This window comes from Haemaphysalis longicornis, unplaced genomic scaffold (genome assembly GCF_048455015.1).
Source record: "Haemaphysalis longicornis isolate Haplotype H1 unplaced genomic scaffold, Haemaphysalis longicornis Haplotype H1 scaffold_2, whole genome shotgun sequence".
NCBI classification, from domain to species: Eukaryota; Metazoa; Arthropoda; class Arachnida; order Ixodida; family Ixodidae; genus Haemaphysalis; species Haemaphysalis longicornis.
Window position 1 is genome coordinate 152544330 of NW_027526295.1, and position 27880 is coordinate 152572209.

Sequence of the window (27880 nt, forward strand, 5' to 3'; positions counted from 1 at the left end):
TTCTGTGCTGTAACCGCACTGGAGAATACACGTGCTCCGGATGTTGCCAAGAGATTTCGAGACGTCTGCTAGGCGGCTTGCGTTTTTTTTTTTTTTACAGCGAATATGTTAACTCCCTCATCCTCTTTATTTCTCGTTTTTTTTTTGCGTGCGTAGAACCTTTCCCTTTCGCCTCCAGCCAAGAGAGAAGGGGAGGAGAGGGGGAGAGAACGTCTATTGCGATAATTTAAGGTGTTCTTGCAGGAGTGGTTCCCCTTCACAGGAATCCATGAGCTGCCTTAGCCTCGACTGCTCTCTCGATGAGCAGGAGCTGGTCCCACTGCTTTCCCACTGCCTCCTGCCAACCCCACCTTGTTACGGCCAGAGTATTTCAATGCTTTGAAGGACTCTGCTACGGCGCTTCACATAATGAGATAAAATGGCGCATATTGCCCCTCGGACAAATGTCCTCACATCAATTATGCATTTGGGTTTAGAAATAAAGCACTTTCAGAAGATCGGTGTACGCTTTGTCTTGGTAAGCTGGCTTTCCCGCATTGTGTGTTGCCCAGTGAAGCCTACCCACCAATAATAGGCGGCAATGGGCGCGAACACGGCGGAAGGAAACCACCGAGGACGATCGGGCCGCAGCGCCACGCGGAAGCGCGATGCGCGTGCGGACCCCGAATACCACGAAGCCGAAAATGCAATCCCACCGCACCCTTCCAAGGCACGACGGCGCGGTTGGAGCGGGAGTTTGTGGCCAACCAATAGGTGACCGGTAAAAACCGCAAAGGCTCATGGGTACAGTCTGCTTCCGCGGAGTCCCGCCACTTCCGGTTAGAGATCTCTCCTGCCCTCCCGTACGCCTGCGCCTTTCACGCGCGTGTGTGCGTGTTGTTTATCTGTTTCCAAAAAAAAAAAAAAAACGCTCATGTATCGCGCATTCAATTGTGAATAACAATGATTAACTCTACTATTGGCTTCTCTAAAAGGTAAGCAATTTGTGACAAACACACATGCGCATGAAAGCCGCCGGCGTCGGGAGGGCAGGAGAGATCACGAACCGGAAGTGGCGGGAGCAGACGACGTACCCATGAGCCTTTGCACTCTTTAGCGGCCACCTATAACCCACAAAGAGCTCCTCTGGTCATTCACCTTTACAGAGTGGAATGACACAGACTTTTTTTTTTTACATTTTGGAGACTCGCTTATTAACTCGGGAACATTGTCAAGCTCGCTAGAGCTTTTATTTCCGAGCCCACTTCTCCTTAAAGTGAAAATAAACAAATTGAAATTGAACTGAGAGCCAGCACGATATACTTCCTCCTTTCAATGTAACAAAACTGCACATCAGAAAAGTAAACGACCCGGTATTTTTCAGGTTTTAGCGACTCGCTTATTTCCTTTCCTAACAGTAACCATGATGGCACTTGCGCTTTTAGGTGTAACGAAATTACAGAGCGGACAAAAAAAAATCCGCTTTAAAGGCAGACAGGCACAAAATCAAGGGGAAAAAGTTCGCTTTCTCTCTTTTTCCTTAAAGGGGCACTGACACAAAAATTTAGCATCTTGTTTTTTTCGTTGCGATAAGTAGCTAGTGACCTACTTATAACCTGTAGAAACCTCATTTGCTTCAGCGTGCGACGGTTGTTTAATTAGAGGGATTTTAAATGCGGCCAGTCGCAGTTTCGGTTTCAGCGAGTGCCGCGAAACGATGGATTTTGTGGATTTTGTGTGAACAAAGCTGACCACGTGACCGTCGGAGGGATATCACAGAGCAGAGCCGCCGTAGCACTGTCGAATCCGCATCGACGGCAGTTTCTGCGAATGCCCCCAAGTACTGATCTCGTGAGGCGCTTAATTAAAAAGCGACCGTGGATGTGACGCAGGCGCTGCGAGTGCAAATGCTACCGCGGCTAAAGAACGACGCGCGACGCTCGAGACGGTGGGTGGCAAGACGCGCGCTGGGAGCAGCCGGCCGGTCTGCCTATAGGTCCGCCTACAGATGTGTTCGGCTTAGCACTGCGGCGGATATTCGAGTGCCGCTCTCGTAAGCGGTGCAGATGACAATTTTTAATGCAACCCGCCATCGCATCATTAACTCCTTTCTCATGTAAGCCACTATGGTCGGGACTTGGGGACAATTTCGTGCAGCGGTAACAAGCTATCACTCGAGCTACCTGCGCCGGCCTGGGCCACTTCGCGGCCGTGGCCGCCGCCTGCACAGCGACCGTGCGGCTAGCTCAGTGGGCTTTTCGTGCCTCCGGCGCGTTTTCGCATCCAATGGTAATAAACAGTAATAGAAACAGAGTGCCTGGAATCGCTGTAGAACTTTTGTCGCGGCCAGCTGCCCGATTAGCTGACGAAATCACGGCGCCTCCGCCGCCAACGATCGGGTCGTTCGTTCTCGAGAGCAGAAGCTCCGCCCTCCGGCCCTCCGATTGGAGCGGCGAGCCGGGCGAGGCCGCGTAAAACGCCGGTAGTGCGGAATCGGCAAACACAAACTCGTGACGTGTTTGGATGTTGTTTATTTACAATTGCGCGTGGTCCTCTGCTGGCTGCTCGGTTGCGTTTCGTACACTTCAAAATTGATTTTAAATATGTTCTAGGCTGTATTCGCCGCTGATATTTTGCAGATGATGTATATGTGTTCCCACCAATCTATCTCCGACGTTATCTCGCCTTCAAAATTTTGTGTCAGTGCCCCTTTAACAAAGGCTGGTATCGAATACACACCGTCCCCGATACTGCCGCGTCAAAGCACAGCTTTTGCGAGCCGATCACACAAAATATATCCTTTTCACCTGCCGAAAACTACGCTTGGGAAGCCGCAAAAAAGAAATATATGTTTGTTTGTTTTTTGTTTTCTTGTTTTTTTTTTTTTTTTTTTTCACCCACGCCACGACTTCTACGCTTTGATCTTTTTGTATGCCAAGCCAGATCTCCCTTCCGATAGAGATTCACGAAGGAGGTTCCGTGGAACCACACACGCACACAAAAGAAGCAGCAGCTCAGAAAGCAAGGATACAAACCGACAGACACGCCCGCTTTCCGAAATAATGGCGCCAAAAAAAACTAAAGCGGGAACTCGCGGCAGAGAGTCACAACGAGGTCTTTTCAAACTTCCCGCGACACCATGCTCTAGCGAAAAAAGATGATCCTCGATACGCTGCACAGAAGAAAAAGAAAGTGCCCGAGGGCCTGGCCTGCAGAGCGACGGGATAGCGCGCCGTTCCTTATCTAAGCAGTAAGCAGCGCAAAGATGACACGAGAGACGATTTAATAACTCGTCAAGACGACATTAATTCCCTAATGACACAAGAGGTCGAGCGGCTCTCCAGCGACCGGCAGCAGCCGTGGAGCAAAAAAAAAAAAAAAAGAAAAAAAAAAGGAACTGCTCTTTAACCTCAAGTAGATGGATGCGGGGGATTTTCTCTGCACAGTTTTTCCTTTCACGGTGTTCGCGGGTGACAAGACCAAAGTCAAAATATATCAACTTCCTTCCTTGGGGACCGAGTGCACGGGGCATCAGTTGTTTTTGCTGCGGTGCATCGGCTGATCCGGCGTTACTGCGCGCGACTTCGGATGTGGACGCTGCTTGACACCAGGCACTTTTGTCCGCGTCTATTCCCCGGCTTTCACGCATTCAGTTTTCTTGTTCTGCTATCCACTTTAAATCCTCTCAGCACCTTTAAAGATGTTGACGTTACGCTGCAGCAGGTCCCTAATCTGACTACCGTTGAGAACCTCATATAGCAGGCATGCAGAAAGCACGCATGTCGAATTGTGGAACATCCAACAAATTAATAAAGAAGAAAAAACAAAGCCCCTTTCTTAGAGAAAGATGGCTGAACACGAAGCTTTCTCCCACGCAAATTGAATCAAAGTCCAAGGCCAACGAACCCGTAACGAACCCAAGTTTCGCGTATACCAGTCATTTATCTGTACTGCCATTCTGTGTTTGTACCAATTCCGTTTACTGTACATCGATGGCTCTTTTTACTCCGCCAGCTTAGCGCGAACGTTTCGTCTTTTCCTGCGGTTTCGCGTCGCCATCGGCTTCGTTTTTTCTTGAGGCCGCAAAGGAAAGCTGAGTGGACACGAATCATGTTCTCCAAACGTTCTCAATTTTCATCATCATCCCCGAGTTGCTTTCCTGCAGTGCGTTTTGGGCGCTCACGGACGAATCTGTGAGGCATTCAAAGCTTAGCTTTAAAAAAAAACAGCGGGACATCGCAAGTGTTTTAAAGCATCTGAAACCACGCACGATAAGCTTCCCCACTAAATGTGCAGTCGAGAGTTGCTGCTTATTTTTTCGAAAACCTTTTAAAGGGCGCCGGAGCGTTCTCTCGGACTTCTATTGCCGATTGTGTAATGACCACGGGGACGGAGGAGGCTGCAGGTTCGTCTTTCAGCTTGCGAAACGTAGCGCAACGAGAAAAGAAGGTAGCAGAAGCGACTACACTAAATGTTGGGGGCCATTGCGCAGTCGCATGAGGGAGGTTTCCACATTACTGGCTCGTTTCATATTTTTAGCGCGAAGTCCCTACTTGCCCGCAGACCTGAATTTAGCACCGGTGTGCGAAGCCATTCCTCAGCTAGCTGAAGAAAAAAAAACTGTGCTTGATTCCTCTGTCATAGGAATCGGTAATACACGAAAGCGAAATGTGCAGCGAAATCTGCAGATGAGCATGATTTGCGGGTCGGCGGGTGTCTTGTGGATGTGCTTGGCGAGCGACGTCCTGCTCGCGGGTCACTTCGGCAACGGTGTACTAGCGTCATTTCCGTGACGGATATGACGTCAGTGAAATCTTGGTGTACCCCGGCATAAAACAGTTTCGTGTTAAAATACAAAACCCGAAAACGAACAACCCTAAGTTTAACGTACTCTGTAGTACCAAAGGTGGCTTCCCCGCAAGCAGACCCTGTGTGCAGGGGTGCGCGCTTTACAGGCCGCTTGCTTCGATGTACTGGCGCTATTTCCGTGACGGATATGACGTCAGTGAAATCTTTGTGTATCCAGGAATAAAACACTTTCGTGTTAAGAGAAACAAAAAATGGCCACGTATCTGCTCACTTCGCTACAAATGTCGTCGAAAGAGATAGTCTTCTGCCACCCCTGTTACGTAAATGGCTCTCTTCCCTCCCCCGCTTACACCGCGTCCCCGCCCACCATGCATGCTCTTCCTCTCCCTTTCGATCTCCCCGCGATAAACACGGAGAAGGTTTGCTATAGTGAATTTACTTTTCCCACGTTCACACTGCTCGCACGCAATCTACGAAACCTTTCGTTATTGTGGGACTTGGAATGCCGCCACGAGGTATGACCTCGGGCGCGAGCTCTTTCTGTATTTTGGGTCAGAATACTCTTTTCAGTGCATATTTTTAATTATATCGCACGCACATCTATCTTCATTCAAATGAACACTGCCTAGTACCAATTGCGTTAAATGTTTTGCCTCAAACATGCCTAAAGTTTTCCTTTTGCTCAACAATGTGACTTATGCTACCATATTTAGCGGTTTGGAAAAGTTTTGCCTACATGAACTTCTCGTTTCAGAATTCTCTCACCTTTTCGCCGGGTGGCTGAATCGAGGGACGAACGGACGGATCAAAATTTCCTCATTTAAGTTGTCCAAGGAAGACAATCGTCATTAAAAAAAAAAAAAAAAAAACGCCCGGGCAGGCGTCGAACCCGGGCCCTCTCCCTCTCGGTTGCGACGGGAGCACGCGTTGCTACAGACATGAGCGGGAGATGTGAGATCGCTCATTACCTCAACCTTGACGGTTTTCAAAACAGCTGTTTATTATTTAAATATTCAGCTTAATTTCCTGGTTATAGCGCAACCCGTGGGAAGACAAACGGTGGTGCAGTACAAGCCGCAACTTGCGCAATTCCTAACGTGCACAGACATCTATATCTCTGCATGTCACCGCCAGGCCCGGCATACAGCGCTCACTACGTTCGCATGGCGGCGGGTCGTTTCAGTACAATGCGTTGAGAGCAACGGCGTCCCCCTGAACGACTCGCAGGGCTATCGACCACAGCCGCAGCTTGTTTACAAGCTCTCTGGATAAGACCGCGCTGCGCAGCGAGCGAGAGGAAAGGCTGCAGCTTCGTTTGCGTACGCCCATTAAACAAGCTCGTTAGGCGCACACGAGCTCGAAGGAGAGGCCGCGGTGTCCCGCAGAGGGGAAGCTTGAACCTGGCCGCACGGTCGTCGTGCTCTGCGGCCGCAGACAAGCGTTAACGAACGCCGACGACGTCTGCCCGGCGATTAGCTGCAGTAATAACCCCGCCATAAAGTTGCGAGATCGACAGACGCCGGCTACGGAGAAACGACGTTCGAGCAATGTATTATGCACTCGGAAGCACGTGTACCGCGACTGCTATACGAACATGCAAGCCGTTCATATGCAGCACGAACACACCTTGCGGGCATTACTTGCTTCCTAGAGTGCAAGCACTTCGACCCTCGCGCTGCATTCTGCAGCTACGGGGAACATGCGTGAAGCTCGGTCAGAGAGAAAATGTCGAAAGGAAATGGGAATATTCCCAGGAGAAAAGCACGCTCCACCAGTGCGCTCGGAAATAGGAAGCCAGTGAAAACCATAGGCCGCGGAAAGCCTTTCCGCTATAACGTCATCAACTGCAAAAGAGTCACGTGATTGGGTCTTTCTGAGTTCGTGGCCGTAAAAAAACGATGTGAGGGGAAAGATTACGGCGTACAAGAGACTCGCAGGGTAATCGAAGGAAGTCGTGAAATGGGAGAAAAAAAAAATTCGTCAGGGCACTTCAGTCAGCTTAGATGCTTTGAAGGTGAAAGCACAGCGATACCTTTTGCTTCTTTAGTGCTGCATCGTGTTTGCATGTCTTCCCTTTCGTTTCTTCGACCACTGGAAAAAGGGCACAACACCACCGGCATAGAATTAAAAAAAAAAAAAAAAAACATGTTTTCATTCATTCACGCGGCAGTATCCCCAGAACCAACCAGAGTTCCTTTTGACTGACATGCACCTGTTCTAATCACGTGTCGTCACGTTGACCTCTCACGCTATACATCAGCGCTGCACGCATAGCTCTTGTTCCGCCGCTGGCAGGGTGCGGAGGCCGCACGGCGGCAATGCACTCGGCTCCTAACTTGGGAGACCAAAGTTCGATTCCCACACGAACTGAGCCGCGTTTCTAAAGAGAATCTTTCTACACTGTAAACGCAAACTAGCCGGAAATGGAGTTTTAATCAAGTAATGTGCCCTGAAAAGTACCTATAGCAAAAAATGTACTCCCGAGGCATGATCTAAAGAAGTGGACGAACCTCCACGGTAGTACCTTTGCCCATCCAGGTAGCAAAAGGGAGGATTTAGAACGACTTAACACCATTTGTGAGATGGCGTTCGGTTCCTTGTATACTACCACGTCCACAATAAACGCCCTATCTGAGGTAATCATCTCAAGCGGGCGGTCGCCATGTTAGTCTTCTGTTGTCTCCGTGCACCAGCACTTCAACCGTGGCCTAATGCTAATTAGAACGAGTAAGCAGGACGCAACGGTTGCACGCAGCTACAAAACCAATACCGTACGTATACCCGTATAGATGCTTCAACTGCTTCAACCAGCGCGATCACAGGCAGAGAGCGCGGCCGTGTTGTCTCAATCTGTTTATTTTGGCGATAGGTGGTGTCAAACTCTGCTGCTAACGAAGAGGCAGTTCTCGCCGTTGCAAACAATTGCAACGTTCATCTGCTTCGCTTGCTTGCGCATACATAGACGATTTAAATTCCCGTGCCAGCGCGCCAACGCACCCGACTGCAGCGACTCAACTTGCCCTGGCGGCACGACTGGCTGCCCGGATGTATACAACGACGCAGCACGGCCGGTGACTCGGCGCGGCCGGAGCTTCAAGCCTCGCCTTGGGCCGTCGTTTTTTCTTATTTGTGAAGGACTAGTAGTGCCATTTGGTGGAAAGATTTTCATGTGCCCCTGTCACACGAGGAACGGCCGCAAACAGCATTTGGATACGGCGACAGGTGTGGACAGCTCGCTGGTAAGTGGTCTTTCATCAGTCGATGCGTTTGTCAAACGTTTGGATAGGGTTAACAGCGAAGTACCCGGGTACCCGTGCCGCTCACCGCTCGTACGCGCACGGGCAAAGAAAAAAGCGCACACTCGTATTATTTTACTTGTTTGTGGGTTTTGGGATATGCGTTCGCATTCTTTTGTAGGCTGGTTTGTAACAGGGCATTCGAGGTAAAATCGTTTGCCGCGCGCGGCGTCGTTTCAAAGCAACGTGACGGTTACTTCGTGCTGGCGAAAATCAGCGCAGTCAGACGGAAGCGGTAAGGAAGGTAGAGAGGTCGGGGAAGAGGGCGCTAATATATAAAAGAAAGCGTAATGCAAGACGAGAAATATAACACAACCCGCCTGCATTTCTCCGAACTTCAGGACAGAGCCGCACACGGGTACGTTGTCACAAACTCGAGCGTACGACGTCTAAAAGTACCGTATATTTTTTTTTTTTTGCATTTTTCAACGTGACCTGAGCCACTTATCTTCTCATTGCCGCGCATGCAGACCTGATTGTGTCCCTGTGTTTGAGCGCACAGCCATCCTTTTGCGACATAAGAACCAGTAAACGCGAGAAATTGTAGAAGCCAGCCACATCAGAAAAGCTGGTTCCGAATGTGTCAGTCATCCCTCTATCGCCCTGCTTAATCGAGAAGTCGCATATTTAGACGCACATTGAGCGCTATTTCGGTGCTTCTGGGAATGCGTGTTGGGGGTGGGAGGGGGGTCTTAATCCATGTATGATGCGGTTATCTTTGCTGATTTTTCGCCTTTCGTGCACCTCAAAGTTCGTTTTGTGGTTTTGTTGTTACGGTTTTTTAGTATTTTCGGCTGAGTGCGCCGAGAACTGTGACGCATTGGGGGCGCGGTAATTGGGCGCTTGGGCATATAAAGCTTTGAATTGTGCAATAATAAACTAGTTGCGAGTGTGCGCTTGTGCCGTCTTCATGTGTTCTTGTCCTCGTTAATTTGCGCGCAGTTTATGTTTCGCAATGCATAATTACCAACTCGCCCAACTCGCAACCCTTTTACAGATCCTATACTCCGTAAAAATGAGTTGCCTGTCCTTTTAGGTACGGCAAAATCTCGCGCAGCGCATCATTCTGCCAGGGGGCCATATCCTAATGTCAATGCACACACTATGAAAGCAGCTTGCACTTAATGCGTCACATTGTCTGCTGTTAAGCATTTTAGATTCGCCCCTCTCATCATCATTCACTTCGTGGAGATGGCGGGATTTTCTTTCATAGCTTGTTGTCACTGCAGTAATTAATAGCAGAATCAGTCCTAAAAATCACAGAAACGGTTCGTTTCACGTTGAAAATAATCACAGTAACACACTTTGCACCACACGGAGGAACTATCGGTTGCAGTGATGAGGCATAAGGGTAACTTGTTGTTAAAGGGTCATTGAAGACAACCAGCAAGTTGATTTCAAACGGAAGTCGGACCTCCGCATAGCCATTTCAGCATTGATTTAGTGCCAAGATGCCTTAAGTGCTGAGAAATCGCTGTTCAACTGCTCATCAAACGTGACGCAAGCACGACTGCAGTCGCTGTTTGCATCAGGATAAACCGGAAGCAAGTGAAGCAGCGGTGATTAATAGCAGTATACAAGCAACTGAATACAACATTACCACGTACCAAGCAGTTTGGTCAGTTCCGGTCAAATCTCTCATGCTTCCCCAAACTCCCCTGTCATTTGCCGTTCGAGACCACTAAGCAAAATGTTTCTCCATTGGACCTGTGATCAGTATTTACGCTTCACTGAAGAAAAACATTGGCCTTTTGAGGCCCCGCAAGTTTTGGCGTCGAACGATTTTCTCATGCGTAGCTCGCATGCTCCCTTGGAAAGCGGTACTGCCACCCCAAGTATGGACGAGTAGCACCATCCAGCGGCAGCCAAGAAAGAAGTTGTGCGCGTCAGGCCACTTAAGCCCTTCCGGTGAAAACGTGTTTTTGCTAGTTTCAACCTTATTTAAAAAAAAAAATGCCAGGTGTAAGAGGGGTATAATAGTGTTCTCCGTGAGCTAATCTGTCAACCTAGAGAGACTTGCATTTTAACTCCACTGTCATTTAAGGTTGTGCTCGAGTATATTGTGCGGAAGTAATATCTTTTTTATTGCTGCAAAAGCCACGATGGTTAATGTACTGGCACTTGGTTTTATGAAGCCTTTGCATTCCTAATTTAAGTGCTGAATCTTCGCAGGGAACCTGGCATAGCAATTTTATTACTGTACCGAATTATTAAGTTCATTTAACCATAGTGTCTGTTTTGAATTTTACATGTGGGGCATTTTTTTTTTCTTTTTTGCTTTTTCAGGTAGATGTTCCTTTGACTCCCTGCCTGCATTCCGCGAACGGGGAAATTAGCCTCCGCATCGATGGCAAGAGTGTCTTGACTGCATCATCTTTACTGGGAGGACTGTGTAGTCTGTTTGCATCGTTCTGGGTTTTCAACATTCAATATCCCAAGAAGGCACACAGAGCTCTAACGTTTGTGGAACATGCCTTTTTGGACCTTGCCAGCACCAAACCACGTGTGAAGGATTTAGAACTAATTAACTTTTATCGCATCAATATCCCTCACCAATATTTTATTTGTTTTCAATCCTGTAATCATTGGATAGTAGTTTAAAGAATTTCGTATTATGTTTCTGAGGTTTTCTTTTTTTTTACTGAACAGGGGATATTTGATGGGCCCTTCTGTATGCTGATAATACAGCTATCTTTTAGTGAAGCAATAATATTAACCAACTAATATAACTTGAAACAATTATCTAAATAATGTTGGCAACTGGTGCCAAATGAATCAACTCAAAATTATCGGAAAAACACGAATTACATGGCTTTTTCTTCTCACTCTGAAGAAGCTGTCGTGATACCACCCATTCTGTTCTATATCATTGCAATTAACCCCTCAGACTGGGTCACTTTTCTTGGCGCATTTGTGTCTTTATCAAAACGCACTGGTATTTTCTGCAGCATATTTCTCGTTCTTTATATACTCATTTATCCATAGCCATCTCATTGCTGTCTGTCTCCTACATCATTTATCTCTTGTGCCTTTACCATCTACAAAATGCTCTTTACCTTTCAATATCAAATCGTTACACAGCTCTAGCTCATTTGACCACCAATTGAAAAAATTTTTTGTTGTTTTAAACCACTGCAACCATTTTTTTCACTTTGTGTACTGAGTACTGATGCGTACTGATAAGCACTCACGCGTTCTCAATCCTCTAGTATTATATAATGATGTCACTTACCATGTCGTTGTGTTTGTGCCTATATGTTTTTCGCGTATTTCCAGTTCTTGTAGTAATATTGTTTCTACAGTTTGTTCAACTAGCGCACAGCTCATTTCACCACCAACTGAAAATTTTTTGTTGTTGTAAACCACTGCAACCATTTTTTTCACTTTGTGTACTGAGTGCTGATGCGTTCTGATAAGTTCTGATAAGTACTGACGCGTTCTCGATCCGCTATTATTATATAATGATTTCACTTACCATGTGGTTGTGTTTGCGCCTATCTTTGTTTTTCGCGTATTTCCAGTTCTTGTAGTAATATTAATTCTAGGGTTTGTTCAACTAGCATTCTATTGCTGTCTTCCATTCCTAACTGGCGTGTTTTTAGCAATTTACCATGTTTGCTTTCTTATAGGAGGTCGCCCCAAGTTTTTATTTTGGAGCCTCCTTGTTGTGTACACCATGTACCATGTAAACTTGTATGCGAAAGTTCGTTTGAAATAAACCTGAAACCGAGAAAAACCGTGTGAAATCAGTACTCCCGCAGGGAACTAGAAACTCTCCCTTGTGGCCTTGAAAAACCTCCTTTCGGAAGGCCTACAAAACCGCCCCAACTTTGCAAAACTCCATTCAAAAGAAATATATGCTTCCCTTGAACCTCCTAAAAACTCCCCTCGCGAGGCCTACAAAACGTAAAACTCCATGCAAAAGAAGTAAATGCTTCCCTTGAACCTCCTCAAAACGCCCCTAAAATAACATAAGTACTTCCCAAGGGAGCCATAATCGGCTCCTATTTAACCGCCTAAAAAGTCCATAAACATCACCTAAAAACGCCTTGAGGAAGTAAAGAATACTCCATTTTGATCTCCTTAAATTCTCCCTAACATTTCTTAACACTCCCTAACTACCTCCTTTCTATCACCTAAAAACACCTTGTTTTGAGGAGGTAAACAAAACCTCCCTGTTCCATGTAGTAAAAAAACTCCTACAAGGAGGATCACTAGAGGACAGGCGAAAAAGAACCTCTAGGGAGTATATGGGTGGAAAAAAAGTTTACAGTGTATGCTTCGCCCAAACACGCTGCAGAAAAGCCAACTTTACCCGATGAGTTTCCCAAAACGATGTTGAAGACGACGGCAATGATGATGATGATGACGATAAGCGAAGGCACATCAAACGCCACAAGGGGAAAAAAACGCTTCCCGTGGCCGGAATCAAACCTGGGTCCCTCGCGTTATAAAGCCGACGTCTATCTGATTGCGCCATTCCGACAAGGTTGAAGCGGTTTGGATTTTGTACTTCGACTCAGTTGGCATAGGAAAAAGTTTCGCATTTTAACCATCTTTCTTTTAAGGAAGGGGCTTTGGTATTCTTTTTGTGCTTCCCAACATCGGCCACTTTCTGTACTGGACAACAATGCAGTTTCTCGCACATGTATTGGGGCATTTAACGCCTTCGCCTTAAATTATACGGAATAGAGAAAAGTCCAACGCATGCCACATGTCCACCCGAATCACGCATGGCCAATCCCCTTTAGCGTGCAACGTTTGATAAGGAGATGAAAGAAAGGTATAGAGCTACCAGGGAAACGTTTTGCGCCATCGACTGCGGTTGTCGTTGTTTGGCATCCCGCTCGTATAAGGGTGACGGAATGTGCCATCTCACTTCAGGCTTCCAATACTACATCCAATTTAAGCGTTGCCGCTATCGAGCGACAGCTTGAGTAAATTGAATTTTGTTCGCGACAGGTGGATGCTTACCTACGTTATGTCTTTCCCTCTGCTTTGCCTCCGCCCTTATTCCAATCTACTGTCACCCTCTTCCACAGCTTTGCAGTTTACGTGGTCTGTATTAGTTTTAGATCGATGGACGCGGACATTTTCCTCACGTGGAATAAGGATGGATATAGTAAACACATACCTTCGTTAGCAAAACCACTTTATTCAAAATTTGAGAAATGTGAACATAATCATGTATCCGCAATGGAGTGGAGGCCATCATTTTTGAAGGCCCATGTTGCTGAATTATAGTGCAGCTTCCGAATGTGCCTTTTCCACCAAAGCCAATCTTGCCGGGGCATCGGAGTGAAAAGGCTCGAACTGAACTCAGAAATAAACCCTCCAGAGGGTTGGCGTACTTCGACGCCAACTCCCCTACTTTTAAAGCGACCATAGCCAGAGGTTCCTGGCCACACCTATCGAAGCTCCAACCAAAAAGAAAACTGGCTTTACTGTCTCTTAAGATTTTCCGTGACCCATAACTAGCAAATATGAATTCACGGATGGTGTGAAATTAACCAAGGATGATAAAGTATCCGTAGAGTAGTAAGGTGTGCCATTAAAGCCCTGCTTACATTTCTTAGTGACTCCTCTCTGGATTCTCGGCTCTAGGTCGCAACAAAATTTAACAGACTGCAGAAGAATATCTCAATTTTTTTTATGAATGATAATCATGTGCTGAAAAGAGGACTGTAATAATCTGGTTCAGCGCACCGTAGTATGTGAGACGTTTATTAGTTTTACCGCTTGTACACAGTTCATTTGTTGATTTCATTTCATTTCTCATGCCTTTACTATTCATTCTTTTCTCTTCTTGTCCTAGTACCTTCGACCAAGTGGGAAGTAGGAGGCCCAAGATCAGTTTCTCAGGCCGACCTCTTCTCCTTCTCAGTAAACGTTTACACTCTCTCTCACTCATTCCCCGATTTCAATAGAATTTGAGCGCTCTTTTTCCACTAAAAACAGCATCTTGAGTGAAAAGCATCTTTGCTCTAAAAATTGTGGGATGATGCTTGTTACAGTTTCCATAAATGCTTAGACAGGTGGGCATTTCTGGGTGTAGGAGACCCATCTGCCTATCAGTAACGCTTGATGTGTCACATGTTGGCCGCATATTAAGAAAATACTGTTAGCGAAAGGCGCTCGGGCATTCACACTTTCATATCAGGCTGCTCTTACTGCCCCTGAAGGAACGTCTTCCCAGCAGTGCGTGGGTGTAGTAGTGAAGAAGACTTTAAAGGGGCTCGAGGTACAGTGCTTTATAAGGACACAAGGTGCCTAATGGAGGTATTTAACAAAAGCTCCTACTTAGATATCAGGCTGCATTTATTGCCCAAGGAGAAATGTCTTCACATCAATGCATTAGTGCGTAGCGGTGAATCCCAAGTTAAAGAGGCTAAAGGAGGAATATACTAAAAGGCTTTAAGGCCTTGATATCACTTTGATATCACGCCACTTACACTGCTGCTGAAAAAATGTTTTCCCATCAATTCGAGTATGTACAGCAGTGTATGATTTATCCGACAAATACACACCTTTGTAGTGCTCGTTATTATCATTATTAATCTACAGAGGTCCTTTTTTTTTTAATTACAGAATATCCACGACATAATAATGAACCACACTTCGTAAATACTTCTTCATGCAAAGTGGAACTACATCACCTTTCAATAAACTTGCAGCATTAAAAGTGCGCTACTTTATTTTGCGCCAGTAAACCGCCGAACTAACTCTGAAGTATAATAGGAAGTATACAGCAACGCGCATCCCAAACATAATACATGCAAGAGAACAATATTAAATAAAATTCCAGAAGCACTCGGTAAAAAAAAAAAAAAAAAAACAGCAGCAGAAGACTTCAAATTGACGTCAAATTCTACTTTAAACAAACGCACAACACAACGACCTACCACCTGTGCGCCAGCACACATGCTAGTTTCGGTTTAAAACGCTTAAGACGAGACGAAGCGCAAAATGAGAAAAGCTTAAATGCTATGAATGGGGCGGTCGCTCAAGCAGCTGGTGCGTTGTCGTCCGCCTCGCACAAGACCACTATTATACATCGCGGTTCAAAACGAAGGTCCGAAACCAAATGCAGATTCGCTTACACCCACCAATGACGTCTCATTGCATAAGTTCTCCTTTTCGGGTCGCAGCTAAAACATCTTTCGCCGTTGGCAAACACCTGCTGTGCGTTTTGACATTCCGCCGAAAGACAGCGGCGTGCCGCTAATGACGGAACAAAACAAACGTCGCAAAGGCATCGCTTCCGTTTTTGCGCCGGTAGTTCATGCACCGCACGGAGGGTGCCAGGGTCGATGTTTCCATACACGGGAAAAAAACACGGCACGAATTACTTTTGCGCGTGTGCGCAGAAGTATGTTTGGAACAGGGTTTTGAAACAGTCAACGACGCATGAGGAGCAGGCGTAAGCGAGCCGCAAGGCGATCGGACGCCGCTGCGTTCATTCTACTGCAACAGCGCGCACGATGTTGGCTTGAAAAGTCCTGCTGTGTTCGCACGCGTACTTCATTGTGAGGACATCGTGGGAGCTTATCGATTTTTGAAGCGACGCGGTAACTTTCTCAGCATGTCCCAAAGAAGGAGAGTTCTTTTTTTTTTCTTCGAAGACGTGAGAGTGAACGACGTCGGACTCACCGAGTATTTTCGTCTTGTCCGTATTTCACATGGCAGTACTCCTGAAGAGCTTATCTTCGGGACAAAATCGCAGTGGGGTCGCACACAGTATGAAATCACATAGTACAACGCACACAGCAGCAAACGCTCCACTACTGCACCGCAATGGCGGTTGTCACGTGACCCGAAACGGCCGATTTCGCTTTGGGTCTTGAACAAATGTTTTACCAAAATGACCCCCCTAGCTTTTAAACAAAATAATGTACCATTATATTTTTTTATTGTATTTTAGAATGATAGTTGCATATTTTTTTCTAAATTTTGAACTGGCGCTTTTTCCAACCGTCAGGGATCGCTTCATTCGAAACAAATGGCAGCGACGTTTCGAACGTCAACAAATATTCGAATATTGCGTTCGTAATATATGATCGCAAAAGCATGATAGAGGCTGGTATAACCTGGGGAGTTTCCAGCACTCAAGCGAGATGCGTAGAAGACGTCTCATGCTGTATAGTGCGCGAATACTTGTCCCGAAAGGTAGCGACCCGTTTGTTGACGTTTCCTTAGATACCGGCCCAGTGATGCTCGTTTTTTCGCCAGGCGCAATGCATCGTTGCGTGCATGCATCCTGTGTACTCAACGAGCTTGATTTTGCGGCCGGTGCGATCGCTAATTTGGTGCCACAATATTTACAGGGGCTCAGAGATACGCTGGCGAAAATGGACAAAGAATTCCCCAGAAACGAAGGTTGCTTTACAGCGAGGGATCAGCTGATCAAGGCTGCCTTTATGGAGCGCCTCGTACGAGACAACAAGGTGAGACTACCTCACTGTCAGCGCTAAGCCCGCGATCAGGCGTTTAAGTCCGCCGCCGAGGCAATTGGTTCTTTGTGCTCCTAAGAAGGGGGTTGTCTTATGCCTTTTTTTTTTAAGGAGGTGTGGGTGTTGTGCCGGCAGCCGGCGAAGTAGACTGTGCGAAATGTTGCCGCACTGCGCCACCATTGGCTGGTCGTGATCATGTGACCATCTGCCGTCAGTCGGTGTTTTACTCTCTCCAGAACAGCTGCATTGTTATTCGTGCATGCTTTATTCCTGTGTATTTTAAGCCAACTTCTAACCGAACCCGACACCCATAAAGGCAGGTCTAGAATAAACAAAAAAGGCCGCAACAGAACCGAGCGGATCTGTATTATTACCTAGTACCGATTTTAATAAACACCATGAATAGGGCGCAGAAAATCACAAGGAACAACGTTCATAAAAATAAGACAACGAAAATTGAAGAGGGTGGGATCCAACCACGATCACAAACCAGTAGTGCAACCAATGTGCCACACTAACCACAGCTGACTGTGCTTTCGGCAGAGGTACACCTACCAGGCACAATAAAGTAAGCCTGATCAACCAATGTGAAGACAGTGCCAGCAAAATATCCCTATCAGCTAAAGTTCCAGCTGCCGGCAATACTTCCACTATAAAAAAAGAAAAAAAAAAGTAAATCAATGTGAGTGCTTCCCGGGTTTTTTCGGTTGTCAAAGTGGGCTTCACATTTATGTTTTCTTTTCACTTGTAGGCAAGGGACTCTCCTTTTCGAGCGCTGCTCGAGATGCTTGTCTGCGAAAGGCTTCAGAAAAAGAGTGCCAAGGGCAAGCAAAGCTCAAAGCTAAACTTGCCGCTGCCAGCAAGCGCTGGTTCACGACACGCGGAGATGAATTTTAGGAACGTCAGTAACCACGTACCCACGGCCGAAAAGGGGATGAAATCCGACAGCAGCGACTCTCTCAGCTCCCTCGAAGGGGCCCTGCCCGTGAAGGCCATTGCGGAAACGGAGCGGCCTCAGTCGGCGCGGGGTCGCCGAGAGTCCGGAGGTTGCATAGTGCGCCGTCCGACCAGGAACGACATCGAATCCGTGCACCGGCTCATCTCCAAATCACAGCAATACCGCGAACCCACCAGGACCACTGCATCGACTATCCAACGCATGGAAGAGGCGCTAAGGCTCGAAAATGGACTTCACGAGACAGATGGAGACAAAATTGACGCGGACCAGTTGCTTGAAAAGTATGGAGGTAAGTGGGTGGAAACAGTCCGAACAGGGTGGGCCACGTTAGCTTCATTGGATGGTAGCATTCTTGGAACATGGTGTAGGCAGTGGTGTCTTGCTTATGTCATCCCTGATTGCAGTCCACTGCACTCTGTTCCCTACAGGCCTGTGGAGTGAAAAGTTGCTACACTTGACTTACAAGTTAACAGCAACAGAAGTTGCCCCTGCACTTGATCATTGCAACCAGCTGTTCCTCCGCACTGCACAAGCAGTGTATTACTGTGACTATTTTGAGAAGCAGGCGCAAAAAGAAGACTGAGTTCGGCACATAGGCTCCCGATCAGAGGGAAAAAAAGGTCACTAGCACTGTTCTGCACTTGCGAGCTAACCAAAGGTTCATTTGTAAAAACTTTGGGCAATGCTAATTTTGAGTATGAAATGCTTATTACGCTTTAAATTGGTGTGATGACAAGTGTGCGAAGTGTCGTTGGCAAGCTAGAAACCTAAAAATGCTCTGCGAGAAAAGCAGCAGAAGTGATCGGCACACCTGCTGTCGCCATCCGCCGTATGCATACCAAGAGCATTATCTCACATCCAATGACTATCACTCCGTGGCACTGGCGGAAGTTGAAACCGCGTGTCCCATCATTCAGGTTAATTCTGTGAGCTAGAGTACAAGCCTGACACTAGTGAATGGAGGAAAACGAGATTTCTTCATAAAGTAGAAGTCATGACGGAGCACCAACACACTGAGCCCTCCCAAGGATGCCATCTAGTGTGCCTCTAGTTTTGCGGTTCATCAGTCTTAGGAATGCGGTGAAACACTGTTACGGTTTTTATAAGGAACCCTGCTACAATTTTTTTTTACTTTTTTTTATATCCTAGATGCTTTCAGAACGTAGTCAACAAACACGCTCAATACTTACAATAAGGGGTCACAATGTACCTCAGCGATAAATTAGTGCTCTATGCCCATCAGATAACTTGGAAACTTTTTCAAAAGATTTTTCTCTTTCCCAGTTTTGGCTTTTTTCCACCCCTGGAATTACGCCATTACAGCATTGTAGCGGCTTCCGGCCGGCTCTCATTCAGTTGCGGCAATGAACGCATTTGATGGCCACTTTAAAAAAAATGCCACAAAAGCAAAGCAGAAACAACAGGCGTATCTGCTGCAACAAGCAAATCACGCTGCAGTGCCTTTCGTGCTGGTGATAACTGTAACTTTCGCAATGCTTCCAGACGCGAAGGAAAGAGTGAAAGCGTTAATTGGAAGTGTTGCAGAGTCCCTTTAAACATAGGAGCACAAGAGCTTTGAATGCAGGGCTAAGCTAGCGTGTCGCTGGATCATACGTTTCGTCCCCGGCGGTTCAACGCAGGTAACTTTGCCGGCATCAGCTCAACTGTGATCACGCGGTCGACGTTGCAAAGCGCCCTCCTCTCGGCACGTGGGGGTGAACGGAAGCTCTCGGCCAGGGCGGCGTACGCGGGCGAACCGTCCACCAGGCCTGCCCAGGCACTGCATACGCCGAGGGTGGCTGCGTTTCCCGGCAGGCAGGCAGAGATGTGGGCGGAATTGGAAGCCGCTAAAGCTCGGACACTGCAGCCCAGACACGAGGTAGGATTTTTTTCTTTAAGGATTCTGAGTACCTTGCCAGTGTCTTCGCTATGTGCCACAAGGTTAAAGGGAAGGGACCATGAAGACAAAATACAACACTGTTTGGTTTGAAAGAACTAGCTTTTGTTATGTCGCTCTGTTCTATTCCAGCCATAAAAGACTGTTTTCCTTTTGTAAAAAAAAAAAAAAAAATGCAGTATTGATAAACTGTCAAACTTCGCACTACACGGCACCAGCAGTGACAAAGTAGAGGCCAGCATTGAAGACATAGTTATCTGGATTAACTGCATGCTAGCATTGAAATGATACAGTCGATGACCGATAATCCGGACTTCGTGGTGAAGGTAAATAAGTGCGAACTATCGAATGTCCGAAAAAAATGGATGCACGAAAAAAAAAAAAAAAATTTTACGCCTTCGGGCCCCTGGGGATGAAAGAAGTTGTCGATGCATTTCTGCACGCAATTCTAGTTACGTGCAGCCAAGTCTGCCTGGATCTCCTCTAGTGTGGCATAATTGCTGTATGCTGTCCGCTGATTTTTTTTTTTTTTTTTTTAAGGCAAGATCGTAGCGCTTTTTAAAGTTCCGAAGCCAACCATCACTGAATTTAAACCCGTCTATGCCAAGTCGAAGGGCAAGGGTCTTGGCCTTTTGCTTCAAAATGTGGCAGAAAATAGGAACATGTTGAGCGACGGTAGCATTAAGCCATATATCCAACACTTCCTCTAACTTCCAATAAAGGCCTTGCCGCACCCTTTTCCGCTCACTTGCAGAACATCTCTTCATCGCGCCTAAAATCTTCTCCTTATTTTTCATGTAATCCGATATGGTTTGTTTAGAAACACCAAATTCTTGGGCAACTTCGACCTATGAGCAGCAACTCAGCACTTGTTGAATGATAGCCACCTTCTTCCTTATTGTCAGCCTTTTGTATTTGCTGCGGTACATCAGCATGGTCTTCGGTGCGGACGGTGAAGGCGCCATTTGGCGCAGACTTCTTAGAGACAGCAAGCTGCTGCCTAGCATGCAGAACTGAACAAACAAACACAGAACAGCAGGATGATGTAAAGAATGCAAAAAGGCAAACAGACTGGCAATAGCGCATCATCGGCCCATGCGTGAGGATTGCGGAACAGAATGATCACGATGTTTATACGACCTCACAGTTGAGGCCGTGCCTCCAAGATCGGCGTTTGCAGTTATGAATCTCTGAGGCCTCACAAGACCAAGCCTCGAAGATCGCCAATTACCTTTTTTTTTTCTGGGGCGAACCTCGTATCGTTGAGGTGCCAGAGGAGACAATGGCGGCCGATTTGGCGTGCGCAACAGTGAGGAACGGGGTCCATATTATCGAATGTAGAGCTGGTGGCTGTCCGAAATATCGGTCGTCTTTATACATTAACTCTATGGGGCCATCAGCGGTGCCGCAGAGCAGTCCAAATTACGGAGCCTGTCCGATTAATTGTACGTTGACCATACTATCAAATGGAACTAGTGGCCCTATTACAATTTCTCAGTGGCTTTGGTCGACGACCTCCTATGGAAAATGCAGCCTAGGGAGTGGCAATTCAGCACATTTCAATTGAAGAAAAAGAGAGAGTGACAGAAGGAACGTGGTGCCTGTTTAATTAAGGTGTTTCTAAGCAAAGCCAGCACTCAAGTTAGACACACGGAAGCTAAAGCAATTTCCAGCCTCAGACTGGTATCACTCTGCCTGCACGCTTGCATGAAGTCAACGTGCTGATTACTGTGTGTTTAATAGCTCACCAGTGACATTGCTGCTGACGTTGTGCAGTGGGGAATTTGAAGATTTGGCATTGTTAGTGATCTTCTCTTCTTGCTAATTTTTTTCTTTTCGGAACACCTTTCGGGGCTGGAACTACGTTATAAAAGGTATCAAAAACTACTTTGTTGAAATAAAGTAAGGGTGTCTGTTGTCTTCACATCTTTTCAACACTCTTCTTTCCATGCCAGGTTTGTTCTCCGACCTTGACGACGTCGTACCTGTTACGGAGTCAGAGTGCACCACGGCTGGATGCCTCACGGAGGAGGTCCAAGCCTTCCGCAAGTCCGGAGAATGGGCCATTCAGGGATGACAGAGGGGAACACCTCCCAAGGACATTTCTGCCCATCAACAATGATGTTGAAGTCAGCGACGTAGCGTTCCAAGACACCTACATTGACCCACTCGTGATTACCTCCCAGCGTACCACATTCAGGCCCATTACACGGCAAGAAGCTGTTGTAAGTAGGGCTGCATTTTAGTACGCTGCTTAGCTTTAAAGGTCAACTGGACACAAAATTTTAACCTCCTGAAAAGTTCTATTTCCGCATAGTATGCCTAAAAGGACTGTAATATACAACATATGACTGCTGAAATACGCGTATCCGCGGTGGAAGCGACCATCAAAAATCAGAGATTTTGAAAGTGAAATTGAGGAGAGTGTGGCCATTACGGCCAGGCTGAAGTGACATTAGGCATGCAAACAATGTCATGTCATGCAAGCACTGTGGAAACGTGAAACGTTGACATTTCCATGTGTTTAGGAACTCAAGGAACTGCTGTTTGGGACCAGAACCGGCACATTTGGAGAGGAGTGGGCTTCGCAGGGCTTCACCTTCACCAAGTCCAATGCTGTTCCATACGGCCTGCTTCAAAAGAAGGTGGGAAAACCATGTGACTGAAAGAAACCGAAGCAAGTTGCAGGGGGACGGTATTCCTCAAAGGGACACTTGTCAAAATACAAGTTGTTGTAGATTGATATATTAGCACGCCAGGAGCACGAATATACCACTCTTACGCATAGATTTTGTAAAATAAGGTAGAAAATATTGAAAACAGGAAGATGGGTGTTGCCACCACTGGCTATGCCACGCAACCACGGTGCAAGAATATATAGGAGGCGAAACGAGGCTTCTAAATGCTGTCAGATAATGTCATGAGTGCTTGTCATAGGTTAAACTAGCGGCATCTGCTGCGGGTGAAGAAACTGTGTGGCTGCCGCGACTGGCATTTCACTGCTCAGCCCCAGAATGAAGAATGGCTGCTATCTTTTCGTCCATCAGGTGCTGCTACCCTCTCCTTTGCCATCGCAGCTACAAAGCTTTGCAGTCCACCTTGGTTTTCTTTCCGACATTATCTGGTCGCTCACCCGCGCTTGCCGCAATGGGCCGTTTTGCCTCCTATTCTTGCTCCGTGCATGCATTTTACGCCAGAAATGGTTGAAATTCCGTAACAAATATTTTAGCAATACGCCTTCACAAGTTTATAAAAACTTAACTGGAAGTTTTGGTAGTGCCATGTTTGAACGTCAATGAACAAAAAGAAGGCTAGAAACAATATCGTGAGAGCCCAGTCAACAGATCACGCAGCGACCTCTAACTCCAACAAGTTCGTTGCGGTTTAGGTGCAATACCTGGTACAATACTAGGTCAGGTAATTGTGTGGCCCTTGTACAGTGCTGTGGGCATGGCCACGTTTATTATGACCCCCTCTGTGCTTTTGCTGGTCTAAAAATACAAGGGAACGCTTATTTTGGCTAAAGTCAGTATTTTCAAGTATACACAATGTCTGGCGTAGGCAATGTTTTCCCTGGCTACCACTGGATGGCACTACTTGTCCACGCTTGTGGCGATACCAGTACGCGAGGAGGCACGCTGCAGACGACTGGTTGGTTCAACGCCAACCTTCACGCAGCCTCTAAACGGCAATATGTTTTTCTTCAACAATGCGCCAATACTGATCATGGGTTTCTATGAAGGAACGTTTTGCTTAGTGGTCCAGAGCTGGAAATGACGTTGAAGTTTGGGAAAGCATGCCTGATTTGACGGAAACTGATGAAACCGCTCGTTACATGGCAGCGTTGTATTCCGTTGCTTCTATACAGCTATACATCACCGCTGCCTCACTTGCTTCCGGTTAATCGTGATACAAACAGCAGCCGCTGTTTGTGTCATGGAATCACTTTGAGGGAAATGTGGAAGGGAAATGCGTTTTTTGATTAGCAATTTCATAGCAATTATGGCATCTTTCGGCAACGAATCAACACTAAAATGGATATGGGAAGGTCAGACTTTCGTTTGAAACCACCTTACTGGTTGTCTTCAGTGTACACCCCTTTAACACCGAGTAGAAAAAGGCCGGAAATTTCTTCTGAGCAGGTTAAGTCTATTACAGGTTTGTTTTATAGCCATTTGTGTGTATACATCGGCAGTTCAGCACTGCACACGCACTGCTGTGCTTGAATGTGGCACCAGCACCTGGTGACCAGGCACGCGCATTGACTTTCCGTGGCCGTGCTGACCAAGAGGGGTTGTAGTTTTCTTCCCCAGAAGGGGTGGAGGAGTGATCATCACTGCCCTTTAAAATAAGTACCCCAGCTGTTGTGATCGCGCGATCCAATGACGCTCGGCTCCATCGAACTATAATTCAGTACAAGATCACTGTGCACCATTTTTAAAGGTCTTTACTGGACTACCTATGGACTGCCTAAATGCAAAAATTTTGGTGCTTTCGTCACTAGTTTCAACAACTCGGCCAAAAGAACTGTTGAAAGAATGGTCGAACACGAAGCATGTATAGGCAAGACCACTCCAAACTACTAAAGCTGCTGGCATGGATAATATATGTGCACAATATTTAGGCATATTATATAGGTGTATTTGAAGCAAAATGCAAATACATAACTGACAGTACCAGCGTTCTTGTAATTGAAACCGCATGTTGGATGGGTTTTTATGGTGCCAAGTAAAGATAACTGCGCCGCAAAAACAGTGGAGAAAAGAAGCGGGATAGAAGCAAAAACTTAACAGTGTCATCCCGTGCTGTTATAAGCAGAAAGAACAAAAAACAAAAGAAGCAAACAAAAAGACATAAGCTTGTACTAATCGATGCTGTGCAACCTGTGCGAATGCCTGAAAATTGACGGGAATGGAGCTTACCTTCATTGCATTCATCATGAGGGTAATGAGAGGCGAGTGGGATAGCGTGACAGGGGGGGGGGGAAGCAGGGGTGGCAAAGGACAGTCATTGCTTGGCAGCATTTGCAATGAGCAAGCAAATACATGGTCACTCTTTTATTTTGCATTTAATTTGAGCAATCTGATTAGCTGCCTAGCGGGCAGCATAAACTGCATGCATTTAATTCATGTGCAGCACCATGCCTGTACGCATTCTCTGTTTCTGGGTCAACTTGTGCACCTTTTGACCGAGTCAAGTCATGTCGGGAACATGAATGTGTGCGGGTGTCCTTGTTACCTTGTTTTTTCAACGGCTACGGGTGTCGCTGCTGTTTTCATTTCAGGGGGGACCGTGTGGCGTCCTTGCTGCTGTGCAGGCGTACATGATCAAGGAGCTGCTCTGGCCGAAAGGAGCGACCCAGGATGCTAACCCGGGGTAATGTCATCACTTTCAAGCACAGCCCAGTCAATTCAGTGGACCATGGTTAAGGTTCTCCCTCCAGACCTTAAAGGATCTATTGCTATTGGGGAGATCGTAATTTTTGTCATGCTTGGTTTGGTGCCTCAAAATGTCCACTTAATGAAGTACTATTGCATTACATGGGGTGAGATTTCCCGTGCTTCTTGATTTGTGAGCACTGAAGTGTGAGTCTGTGAGAATAAATTGCATTAGCTAATTACTGCACACAACAAGCTGAATGCTTGCTGCCCTGTGTATTTTAGTGCCTCTAATATACTGTGTTGTCCAAAGCAGACTGTGGATGGCGCATTCTAGTAGTAACTGTGGCATTGGACACTCTACATAAAGAGTTCAAATAAGGCAACTATGGAATGGGTGCCGGTGCGTAATGTAGCTGCACTAACAAGCAGCTTCATAAATACGACAGCTGTGAAATATACAGGTGGGTCTTTTCACAAGAGATGGGACAGGTGTGCTAGGATGACATCTTTAATTTTGACGAAAATTTGATGTATACTTTCTGTACACAGGGGAAACCATATCTGAAGTTATTTTGTAAAAAAAAAAAAAATCCATTCCTCAAAAAAATTACCAATGCTGGCCCAAGTTTCGGGTGGGTAGAGCGGTTCACGGAAAATTTGAAACTCTTATTGCCGTAAAACAAAAACTACTGCAGCTATTGCCCTAGTTTTTTTTATGTAAAGACTTTGCGTACTTTCAAATGATTTAACATATTCGTGTTTGGCTTGAAGAGTGAATTCCTTTTAATGAAAATTCCCAAATTGGGAAAAATTTTGAAAATTTCCAAGATGTGGGGCCTTCTTTCTCTGCATCTAAACAAACTGGGTAGTTCAAGTAATTTAGTGTTGTTCTTTTTTTCTTGGTTAATATTCATGTCAATTTTAGTTTGTTGCCAAGACGGTTCAGTTTGAAAAAAGCACTGTACTGCAGCTAGGTAATGCGTATTGGTATATATTGAAAGCCAAGTAAAAAAAACGTAATCTTCAATTTTTTTTCGAACTTTCACAAATTAAAGCCAAGGTCGCTCTTTATCACCTACATCAAAAGCATGTTGCACTATTTGTGTTGTTTTGCAGCTACAAAGTGTTGCATGCAAGTTGCATGCAGCGCTTGCATTCAACATGCAGGCGTAGCGTGCAAGTGTAGTGCCAATTGCATGCAAGTGTGGTGCCAGTTGCATGCAAGTGTGGTGCCAGTGTTAAAGGGGCACTGACACAAAATTTTGAAGGCGAGATAACTTCGGAGATAGATTGGTGGGAACACATATACATCATCTGCAAAATATCAGCGGCGAATACAGCCTAGAACATATTTAAAATCGATTTTAAAGTGTGCGAAAGGCAACCGAGCAGCCAGCAGAGGACCACGCGCAATCGACATCCCGAGGATATTGTGTAAATAAACAACATCCAAACACGTCACAAGTTTGTGTTTGCCGCTTCCGCACTGCCGGCGTTTTTCGCCGGCTCGCCGCTCCAATCGGAGGGCCGGAGGGCGGAGCTTCTGCTCTCGAGAACGAACGACCCGATCGTTGGGGACGGAGGCGCCGTGATTTCGTCAGCTCATGGGGCAGCTGGCCGCGACCAAAGTTCTACAGCGATTCCAGGCACTCTGTTTCTATTACTGTTTATTACCATTGGATGTGAAAACGCGCCAGAGGCACGAAAAGCCCACTGAGCTAGCCGCACGGTCATTGTGCAGGCGGCGGCCACGGCCGCGAAGTGGCCCAGGCCGGCGCAGGTAGCTTGAGTGATAGCTTGTTACCGCTGCACGAAATTGTCCCCAAGTCTCGACCATGATGGCTTACATGAGAAAGGAGTTAATGATGCGATGGCGGGTTGCATTAAAAATTGTCATCTGCACCGCTTACGAGAGCGGCACTCGAATATCCGCCGCAGTGCTAAGCCGAACACATCTGTAGGCGGACCTGTAGGCAGACCGGCCGGCTGCTCCCAGCGCGCGTCTTGCCACCCACCGTCTCGAGCGTCGCGCGTCATTCTTTAGCCGCGGTAGCACTTGCACTCGCAGCGCACATCCACGGTCGCTTTTTAATTAAGCGCCTCACGAGATCAGTACGTGGGGGCATTCGCAGAAACTGCCGTCGATGCGGATTCGACAGTGCTACGGCGGCTCTGCTCTGTGATATCCCTCCGACGGTCACGTGGTCAGCTTTTTTCACACAAAATCCATCGTTTCGCGGCACTCGCTGAAACCGAAACTGCGACTGGCCGCATTTAAAATGCCTCTAATTAAACAACCGTCGCACGCTGAAGCAAATGAGGTTTCTACAAATTATAAGTAGGTCACTAGCTACTTATCGCAACAAAAAAAAACAAGATGCAAAATTTTTGTGTCAGTGTCTTTTTAAGTTGTCAACTCTCAGTCATTGATGGTGAAGAAGTTTGCGACTATGCAGAAAGGCAATGTGAAATGCAGTCCTAGATTGTCGCCATTCACATTTCGCCATTCACATTTCCGCCTGCCTAATTGTCGAAGCTAGCGTAAATGCACCTGAAATATGGAGGCCAGCAACACCCCTTCCCATTGTCCTTGCAGTGACCTCCAAGTGGACGTGCCCCGAAGAAACGCCGCCCTCACTAGGGCCCTCGCATTCATCCTGTGGCAGGCGGGCGACTCGAAGGAGGTCGTCGTGGCAAAGTAACCACATTTGCTCCTCAGATGCTGTATTAGCATGCGCACGTCTCCTCTTGAGTGAACGTGATGAACGCTCACTGATTTGCTCCCGCAGCCCGACCGGCGTGAACGTGACTCGATCGGACGGCCACCTAGCCAGCGACGGCATCATTGACACTGTGAGCAGAACTGCCTTGCAGTGCTAGAGACGGCCAGGAGTGTGACCCTGCCTTTACCTTTGCAGCTGACGCTGTCGACGTTTAAGTCGAAGGCGGCAGTGCAGGAGTACTACAGCTCCTGTATATTCAAGGTACGCTTCCCTTTTTTGTAGTTGTCAGGAGTCTGTGTGCCATTGCATTTCTAGCATCTTCAAATCATGCAAAGCTGCTTGGAGGTGCACAGACCACAAACCTTTCATGCGTAGTCCAGTAAGGCC

At 46.7% G+C, this 27880-nt stretch overlaps 2 protein-coding genes across 3 annotated transcripts in view; one reads left to right on the forward strand and one right to left on the reverse strand.

The window, feature by feature from the left end:
* Ptpmeg (protein tyrosine phosphatase Meg) overlaps positions 1–15893 on the reverse strand; it is a 329222-nt gene extending 313329 nt beyond the window's left edge. The window contains exons 1-2 of one of the 2 annotated variants that reach the window (XM_077698433.1): positions 15735–15893; positions 6821–6879 (exon numbers count right to left, since the gene is read on the reverse strand). The gene's annotated coding sequence lies outside the window, so the exon portion shown is untranslated. The remainder of the gene's footprint in view (positions 1–6820; positions 6880–15734) is intronic. The other variant, XM_077698431.1, reaches the window with a different exon arrangement.
* Positions 15894–16071: 178 nt separating this feature from the next.
* The window catches only part of LOC144169339 (putative ubiquitin carboxyl-terminal hydrolase MINDY-4), a 32980-nt gene continuing 21171 nt past the window's right edge, over positions 16072–27880 (forward strand). Inside the window, exons 1-10 of the mRNA XM_077698437.1 lie at positions 16072–16250; positions 16409–16528; positions 17286–17781; positions 19133–19371; positions 21345–21614; positions 21918–22034; positions 24674–24765; positions 27367–27468; positions 27560–27623; positions 27689–27754. Coding sequence (XP_077554563.1) covers positions 16152–16250; positions 16409–16528; positions 17286–17781; positions 19133–19371; positions 21345–21614; positions 21918–22034; positions 24674–24765; positions 27367–27468; positions 27560–27623; positions 27689–27754 — 1665 coding nt within the window. The 5' untranslated portion in view covers positions 16072–16151. The remainder of the gene's footprint in view (positions 16251–16408; positions 16529–17285; positions 17782–19132; positions 19372–21344; positions 21615–21917; positions 22035–24673; positions 24766–27366; positions 27469–27559; positions 27624–27688; positions 27755–27880) is intronic.